Source organism: Garra rufa, chromosome 20 (assembly GCF_049309525.1).
Source record: "Garra rufa chromosome 20, GarRuf1.0, whole genome shotgun sequence".
Taxonomy (NCBI): domain Eukaryota; kingdom Metazoa; phylum Chordata; class Actinopteri; order Cypriniformes; family Cyprinidae; genus Garra; species Garra rufa.
Genome location: NC_133380.1, coordinates 31849980 through 31859702, shown reverse-complemented (window position 1 = coordinate 31859702; position 9723 = coordinate 31849980). Strand labels below are relative to the sequence as shown.

The 9723-nt window shown below is 33.2% G+C and overlaps 1 protein-coding gene across 1 annotated transcript; it reads left to right on the top strand.

Moving 5' to 3' along the window:
* The first annotated feature begins 957 nt into the window (after positions 1-957).
* On the top strand, positions 958-9344 carry prr13 (proline rich 13). The gene is made up of 4 exons (XM_073826128.1): positions 958-1220; positions 2708-2743; positions 6683-7047; positions 8982-9344. The coding sequence occupies exons 2-4, from the start codon at positions 2728-2730 to the stop codon at positions 9021-9023; spliced, it is 423 nt and encodes a 140-aa protein (XP_073682229.1). The 5' UTR covers positions 958-1220; positions 2708-2727; the 3' UTR covers positions 9024-9344.
* Positions 9345-9723: the final 379 nt, after the last annotated feature.

The window sequence follows — 9723 nt, the reverse complement described above, 5'->3', positions numbered from 1 at the left end:
TGAAGGATTCTGAAGAACAAACAAGGGACTCATGAACAACTATCACTAAAAAAAAAAAAAAAAAAAAACCCCAGCTGTGGATCATTCAGGTAAAAAAAACTTTCTGTTTTAGTTTCTGTTCCTATTTTTAGTTCCTATATCCTTTGTTCCCTTGTTTTCCATAGTTTGTCCTTGGTTGAGTGATCATGTTCACCTTTTTTGTTAAGTTCCTGTATTTATTTGCCATCAGTTAACCTAGTTGCCTGTCCAGTATTGTCTTTGTAAATTGTCCAAATACCTTCTGTATTGTTTGTATGATCCTCGTCTTCTTTTCCTTGCCTGCCCTGCCATAACATTGATCCTTCAGGCTTACTTAAAAAACTACATGGTATGTGTGATGGAGCAGGGTTGGAACTAAACTTCACAGGGCTGTGGCCCTCCAGGAACTGAGTTTGAAACCTTCTAAGGTGTGCAATTATTTTCAGAGAAACGCACGTCTAAAGTAGTTTCAGAGAGGACTTGATTGTATTGCATGTCCATATCACTTCGCAAAACAGTTTCCTTTCCACCACAACCAATCATGGGCCCCACCTGGCCCTACTCGCACAACAAGTATGTACAAGATGAGCTTCCATTAATGTGCGTAAGATAGTAGAAGATTAAATAGGTACTGCTGGTTTTTCACAGTGAAAGGTTAAAGTAGCCTACAAGTAGCCTAGTCGTACACCCCTGGATAATACTTACAAAACCACACAGGATAAAATCAGAAATATACATCTTATATTTTGTGAAGATCACGGGCTAGTTAGGCAGTAGTGAGACACTTTTCCTCATAAAACACAAAATATCGACCGTCCCTAAATTTCCCACACATTAACACATGATCCGTCAGCCTACTGTAGGAACCCGAACCTGGTCTCCACTTCTGCCGTCCGCGGGTGTGGCGCTTCAGCTATCAATCGGTTTATACCAGGGGAAATATTATCAGGTATAACAGGTTTTATCGCGACGCAGTTAATGTGTCTAAATGTTAAAACAGCGACAGGGTCACTTCTTTATCTAAAGACAGCAGTATAAAACGACAAACAAAACATGACTGTCGATGTTTGAATCAACATTAGTAATTTATCAGGCAGGTGAGGCCGGTCAGAGTCCTCTTGCGGTGACGTCACGACGGTGATCGATGTGGTCGCGGAATACGGAAACGGGAGTCAGTGCCTGAAAGGTTTCCTAGGAAGAAGGTATGTGGTCTAAACGTGATTATTAGTAGCGTTACTGTTGGTCTAATTTGTAAATACATACGTTAAATGTCTTTAGAAAATTGCCATCTGATTTACCGCAAAATTGGAAAGCAGGGTTTATCGCATGACATTATGTTATTGCATTATTAATGATAAGCTGTTTCATACCTTTGTTATTAACAGCTTTTATGTGAACGGAATTTGCGTTTTTTGCTTTATTGAAAATTAAGTTATGTTTGTTTTTTAAATCTGACCCTCATAACTACTTCTGTTATCTGTATGGGATCAAACCTCTGTGTTCCGGAGTTTATTGTTTAGTGAGGGCATGCAGTCAGCAGGAGTATGAGAGAGTTGCTGTTTGTCCAGGGCGTTTCCAACGAAGAAGTGTTATAGTTCCCGGATGTGCATTCCATGGACTGCGCAGTTTGAAAAAAGAACGCAAAGAATCATGTATTTGAGACTATTATAATTAATGATTAAGAATGAACAGAGTAACAAATATTTAAATGTATTTAATGACTGAAACTGTAGTTGAATTTGAAAGTCATAGTTTCCTAGAAAAATAATTTAATTATATTTGCTTTATTATGATTAGGTATTATTATTATTTCCCATTTGTTTAGCAAATGTGGTGAAGTGAGATTAGCAGGAATCCACTTATCACAATTCATCTGTAAAATAAGATGGTCCTGAAGTGTAAATTAAATTAATTTAGAAGAAAACACAACAGCAAACCAGAAAACACTATGGCTATACATTGAAAAAAAAGGCAGTACTTATTAAAGTAAGCTTGTTGAATGGACAGACACAGTCCATGGTGAAATCAAAGAAGGTTGGACATTTGTAACACAAATAAATATTTTTATTTAGTATATTGATAAAAAAAGTTAAATAGTCAGGCATTTTTTCCTCACCTTTGTAAACAGTAACAATAAAATTCCCTATCATTTGACCTTAACATCCATTTACCTTTCACATACTGTTTTTTTTATAACTTACTCTTGACTCTCAGCTCCCTCAACTCCAGTCTTACATACTGTATCTGCAATCCAAAAAGCTGATTTAATTGCTTCTGAGCACAGACTTCGTCTGCACATTTGTCTTTAGCACATTTGTCACAGCTGAATGTAGTGCAAACAGTGGCTTTGCTATTAATGAACCTTATTTGTAGTAAATATCTGTTCAGCACACAAAACCGGTTTGAAAAGTTTTCACCAGATTCAACCTAAAAACCTAAGTTCAGCAGCTGCCTTAAAATTTTAAGTTAAATCACCTTAAAACTACAAGTCATTTTAACTTATTACAATAAAAATGAGTTGATTTAACTAGTGAGTTTAAGTGACTTAAGTTGATTTAACTTAAAGCTAAACTTTTTAAGTTGAAACTGGTGAAAACTTTTTACAGTGTGGGCAGAGTAAAGGTCGTAAATCTTTGGTGGACGTTCACTTTACATCAATGAATAAAGTCTGTCTTTTTATTTGTTGCAGATCATTTGGAAGAGACAAACATGTGGCCAAATCAAGGTGATTTTTGGTTTAATGTTTTCACTGAATATGTTCATTAATCATTTCTCATCCTAGCATTTATGTTTATGTTGTGCCTCATTGGGGTGTGTCCAGTCCTGGAGGGCAAATGTCCTGCAGAGTTTAGGTTCAACACACCTGCTTGAATGTTTTAGTGACCTTGATTAGCTGGTTCAGCTGTGTGTGTGATTGGGGTTGGAGATGAATGGAATAGTGACCGTCTTAAAAGGCTTAATGTTTTTATCCCACTGTTTCCACCACTGAATAAAAAATAACGCAATTGCATCTTTTTATCTCACAATTCTTAGTTTTTTTTCTTATAATTGTAAAATTCTAAGAATTTGTAAAATTGTGAAAACTCGCAATTGGGAGTTATAAAGTCAGAATTGTGAGATAAAAATTTGTTTATTTCTCGCAATTCTGACTTTTTCTTTCACAGTTGTGACTTTTTTCTGTGAATTGCGAGTTATAAAGTCAGAATTGCGAGTTATAAAGTTAGAATTGCAAGATATAAAGTCACAATTCTGACTTTTTTTCTCAGAATTGCATATAAACTCACAATTAAGAGAAATAAAGTCAGCTAAAAACTCGAAATTAGGAGTTATAAAGTCAGAATTGTGAGATAAAAAATTAGTTTATTTCTCGCAATTCTGACTTTCACAACTTTCACAGTTGTGACTTATTTATCTGAATTGCGAGTTATAAAGTCAGAATTGCAAGATAAAAAGTCACAAATCTGACTTTTTTTCTCAGAATTGCATGATATAAACTTACATTTGAGAGAAATAAAGTAAGAATTGAGATAAAAACTCACAATTGTGTACTAAAGTCAGATTAATGAGATATACACAAACAATTGAGAGAAATAAAGTTAAAATTGCGAGATAAAAACTTGCAATTAGGAGTTATAAAGTCAGAATTGTGAGATAAAAAATTAGTTTATTTCTCGCAATTCTGACTTTCTTTCACAGTTGTGACTTTTTTCTGTGAATTGTGAGTTATAAAGTCAGAATTGCGAGTTATAAAGTTAGAATTGCATATAAACTCACAATTAAGAGAAATAAAGTCAGAATTGAGAGCTAAAAACTTGCGATTGAGTTCTAAAGTCAGAATTACGAGATATAAACTCACAACTAAGAGAAATAAAGTTAAAATTGCAATATAAAAACTCACAATTAGGAGTTATAAAGTCAGAATTGTTAGAAAAAAATAGTTTATTTCTCGTAATTCTGACTTTCACAGTTGTGACTTTTTTATCTAAATTGTGAGTTATAAAGTTAGAATTGCAAGATAAAAAGTCACAAATCTGACTTTTTTTCTCAGAATTGCATGATATAAACTCACATTTGAGAGAAATAAAGTCAGAATTGAGAGATAAAAAGTCACAGTTGAGTTCTAAAGTCAGACTTACAAGATATAAACTCACAATTAAGAGAAATAAAGTTAAAATTGCAAGATAAAAACTCGCAATTAGGAGTTATAAAGTCAGAATTGTGAGATAAAAATTTGTTTATTTCTCGCAATTCTGACTTTTTCTTTCACAGTTGTGACTTTTCTGTGAATTGGGAGTTATAAAGTCAGAATAGCAAGATAAAAAGTCACAATTCTGACTTTTTCTCAGAATTAAAAGATATAAACTCACAATTGAGTTCTAAAGTCAGAATTACGAGATATAAACTCACAATTAAGAGAAATAAAGTTAAAATTGCAAGATAAAAACTCGCAATTAGGAGTTATAAAGTCAGAATTGTTAGAAAAAAAGTGTATTTCTTGCAATTCTGACTTTCACAACTTTCACAGTTGTGACTTTTTTATCTGAATTGTGAGTTATAAAGTCAGAATTGCGAGTTATAAAGTCAGAATTGCAAGATAAAAAGTCACAATTCTGACTTTTTGTTTCAGAATTGCATGATATAAACTCACATCTGAGAGAAATAAAGTCAGAATTGAGAGATAAAAACTCACAATTGTGTTCTAAAGTCAGACTTACAAGATATAAACTCACATTTGAGAGAAATAAAGTCAGAATTGAGAGATAAAAAGTCACAGTTGAGTTCTAAAGTCAGAATTACGAGATATAAACTCACAATTAAGAGAAAAAGTTAAAATTGCAAGATAAAAACTCGCAACTAGGAGTTATAAAGTCAGAATTGTGAGATAAAAAATTAGTTTATTTCTCGCAATTCTGACTTTTTCTTTCACAGTTGTGACTTTTCTGTCAATTGGGAGTTATAAAGTCAGAATTATAAGTTATAAAGTCAGAATTGCGAGATAAAGTCACAATTCTGACTTTTTTCTCAGAATTGCGTGATATAAACTCACAATTGAGAGAAATAAAGTCAGAATTGTGAGATAAAAACTCACAATTGAGTTATAAAGTCAGAATTATGAGATATAAACTCACAATTGAAAGAAATCAAGTCAAAATTGCGAGATAAAAACACAATTGCGAGTTATAAAGTCAGAATTACGAGATATAAACTGACAATTGAGAGAAATAAACTTAGTTTTGAGAGATAAAAATTCACAATTGAGTTCTAAAGTTCGAATTATGAGATATAAACTCACAATTGGGAGAAATAAAGTCAGAATTACGAGATACAAAGTCACAATTTTGATTTTTTTCGTAGAATTACGTGATGTAAACAAGTGAGAGAAAAAAGTCAAAATTGTGAGATAAAACTCACAATTGTGAGATGTAAAGTCAAAATTGCAAGATATAGTCACAATTCTGATTTGTTTTTCTCAGAATTGTGTGATATAAACTCACAATTGCGAGAAATAACGTTCCAATTGCAAGATTAAAACTCGCAATTGTAAGTTATAAAGAGAATTGTGAGATATAGTCAAAATTCTACTTTTTTTCCTCAGAATTGCAATATAAACTCACAGTTGCGAGAAATAAAGTCAGAATTGCCAAATAAAAACTTAAAAACCAATTTTGATGGAAAAAAGACATGTTCTCAGAATTGCTTTAAGTTTATATCTCGCAATTAAAAAATTAAGTCAGAATTGTTAGTTTATATCTTGCAATTCCAACTTTAAAAGTAAGGAATGTAAGATAAAGTCACAATTACCTTTTTTTATTTTTATTCAGTGGCGGAAACAGGATTCCATAGTATCCTACTTCATAGTAATTATGCACACACACACACACACACACACACACACACACACACACACACCAATATTAACAACTCTAAACATTTTTCTGTATTTATTGTATTTATTTACTTGTTAAACAACAAAACAAAGCTTTCAAAGATATTGTAAAGTATTTCAAATTGTCAGTTTTTGTCTAAACCTGGTCAAAAGCTTCTCATGAAGCCAGCTGAAAAGACTTAGAGTTGCATTTACTGAGTTGATTTCAGGTTGACCAAATCAAACAAATCCAGCTTAGTTTCGATCAATCTCAAAACTCACTCTGTTAAGAGTTTACTATCAGAATTTATGATTAGCTCTGGAGCACGAGAGCAAGTAATGACATTTACAGCAAACAGCCTGTCTCATGAAACATGAAAACATGGCAACATTCACTTATCTGCTGAAGATCAAGAATTCATAATGACAAGAATTTAAAGGATTACTCCACTTTCAGAATTATAAAAACGTAATAATTTACTCACCCCCATGTCTTTCTTGCTTCAGTCGCAAAAAAAAAAAAAAAAAAAAAATTTTAAGGGGAAAAATTTAAAGATTTTACTCCATATAGTGGACTTCATGAACTGCATTTTTAACCTTCAATCCGTTGAGCACCATTGAAGTCCACTATATGGAGAAAAATCCTGTAATGTATTCCTCAAAAAAAATTAACTTTGCATATTAGATCTAAGTTAAAAAACAAACAAACAAAGCCCAACAATTTTTCTGAATGGCATATAATCAATGACTATGTTTTATTGCATTGTCAATAGTTACACACCATTTTTCATCTCATAGGACCTCCATACGCAGGACCTCCAGCCGCTCAGCCGCCCAATCCTGCCTATCCTGTACCTCCAAACCCTGCATATCCAGGCATGCCCATCCCATCATGCCCACCCGGCCCCAACCCTGTCTATCCACCCGGCATGAACTACCCCACAACCATCCCTTACGCCACACCGAATCAGCCCCCATTTCATCCGGGTATGCCTGGGCCGCACGCTCCGTATCCTGGAGCAGGACATCCGTGCCCCATGCCGCAGCATGGTGGTTACCCGGCTGGAATGCACGTACCTGGTCAGAAGCAACACAAAAAGATGAAGAAGATGAAGAAAGCGCATAAAGCTAACAAGGACCATAAACATATGAAACATGGCAAGGTAAGAGGCTGAATGTGCAGCAAGATACGAGTGACTTCAAATGATGCACAGATGAGCTCATGCGTAATTTTGTTATAAAACCAGTCTTAAGTAGCATGGATAGCAATAGCTAAAAATACATTGTATAGGACAAAATTAGAGATATTATGCCAAAAGTAACAAATATTTATGCCAAAAATAAAAAAAAAAATCATTAGGATATTAAGTAAAGGTCATGTTTACACACTGCAAAAAATGCTTTCTTACTCTTGTTTCCAGCCAAAATATCTAAAAATTCTTAAATCAAGAAGGATTTTCTAGACAAGCAAAAATTATTTTCTTGTTTGCAGTAAAAACAAGTCAAAATCAAGTCCATTTTTGCTTGAAACAAGCAAAATAATCTGCCAATGGGGTAAGAAAAATAATCTTGTTTTCTGTTTGAAATAAGATTATTTTGCTTGTTCTAAGCAAAAACCCGCTTAATTTTGACTTGTTTTTATTGTTTTTAGATATTTTGGGTGGAAACAAGTAAAACAAAATCTAAGTAAGAAAAGCACTTTTTGCTGTGCATTTCTGAGAAATAAAGTAAAAAAATGCAAGATAAAAACTCACAATTGTGAGTTATAAAGTCAGATATGCAAGATATAAAGTCACAAATCTGACTTTTTTCTTAGAATTGCATGATATAACCTCGCAATTGTAAGTTATAAAGTCAAAATTGCGAGATATAGTCACAATTCTGACTTTTTTTCTCAGGTTTGTGTAATAAAAATGCACAGTTGAGAGAAATAAAGTCAGAATAAAACTCCATGTTCTAGGAAGATATTTTGAAAATTTCTACTGTAAATATATCAAAACTTAATTTTTGATTAGTAATATGCATTGCTAAGAACTTAATTTGGGCAACTTTAAAGGCGGTTTTCAATATTTTTCAATATATATTATTATTATTATTATTATTATTATTATTATTTTTTATTTTTTTTTTTTTTTTGCACTCTTAGATTCCAGATTTTCAAATAGTTGTATCTTAACCAAATACTGTCCTATCCTAACAAACCATACGTTAATGGAAAGCTTATTTATTCAGCTTTTAGATGTCAGAATTGACCCTTATGACTGGTTTTGTGGTCCAGGGTCACAATTATGAATACAGGTGCCACATTAAAGGGCTAGTTTACCCAAAAATGAAAATTTGATGTTTATCTGCTTACCCCCAGTGCATCCAAGATGTAGGTGACTTTGTTTCTTCAGTAGAACACAAACGAAGATTTGTAACTCAAACTGTTGCAGTCTGTCAGTCATGTAATGGCAGTCAATGGACACCAAATCTTTAAGAGTAAAAAAAAACATACACAGACAAAACCAAATTAAACCCTGTGGCTCGTGACGATACATTGAGGTCTTAAGACACAAAACGATCAGTCTGCGGAAGGTTCTGAGCAGCATTTATATCATTTGAGTTAAAACTCTTTGTTTGTGTTCTACTGAAGAAACATCACATTTTTATTTTTGGGTGAACTTCCCCTTTAATCATGACAGCACTGTTTACTCCAGCTATCTACATTGTGTTTTTGCTGTGCTGAGCATTGTAGCCAATCAGAGACATGTCTGGTGAGCACATGAACCCAATGACCAATCAGAGGGGTTTCAGTTAGTCACTGTGTAAATAAAATCTGCTCAAAATGCCACAGTCACAAATGCTCTCATTATAAGCAATACAGTATTTAAGTGATGTAAATAAGCCAATCATTGTGTAGAGCACTTCACTGATGATTAACAGGAGCTTTTCCAAGAATTCAGGCTATCATGTTATTCCAGTTTATCCCTAAAATGGCCATGTTTGACAATGTCATAACAATAGCAGCATTAAATACCTTATGATGTGCTTCTCTGGTTGTAGTGATGTTGAATGGTTCACAGTCTGAAATGCTCTGTATCTTGTCATTTTGCAGCATTCATCAAGCAGCAGTAGCAGCAGCAGTGATTCTGACTGAAGATCAGCACCTGATCGTCATACATGCACTTATACACAATCTTTTTTCCTCCTGTCAGTGGAGAATACAGTGTCTAAATCAGTGTCAGGGCAAATAAATAAAATAAAATAATAAGCAGCAATAAAATGGCTAATCAAATGCAGTAATGTATAGCACTGAAGTATATTTATGTGTTTCTGTGAGTCTGAATGCTTTTCTTAATCAAATACATTTACAAGGAAAAATGACTATAATGTGAAATAACTATAATGGGAAAAGTGTTTCTTCTTTTCATTTTCTTGATTCAGAAAAAAAATCTATTAAAAAGTTAACTAAAAAGTATGCCTTTGCCTGGATATATTTAGTTTTTAACTGAGCAAAATTCTGCAACAGCACCCATAGTTTGATGTTTTCTTGTATACTGTGCTGTACTTTTTACTACCCTAAGCAGTAAACATTGATTAACATGTTAATCATCAGGAAATCATGCAATACAAAATAAAACCTCTAATTCATGTAACCGTAAGTAATATGTACAAGTCAAGTGATGCATTTCAGATTTAATCAAACTGTGAACACACTCCAAATAGTATGCTGAGAAATCAAACTCAGCTGCTTGGTTTTTCTTGGCTAATAATAAAGCACTGGTGTTTTTTTTTTATAAATAAAATATTAAGAGAAATTTTGGAGTGCTTACCTGCTTTGTTCATTATTGTGGGCT

What these genes read in the sequence shown, in the direction of transcription:
- prr13 (XM_073826128.1), top strand. An exon ending in AACATATGAAACATGGCAAG is followed by an intron (nt 7,048 to 8,981) that starts GTAAGAGGCTGA and finishes GTCATTTTGCAG; the next exon opens with CATTCATCAAGCAGCAGTAG.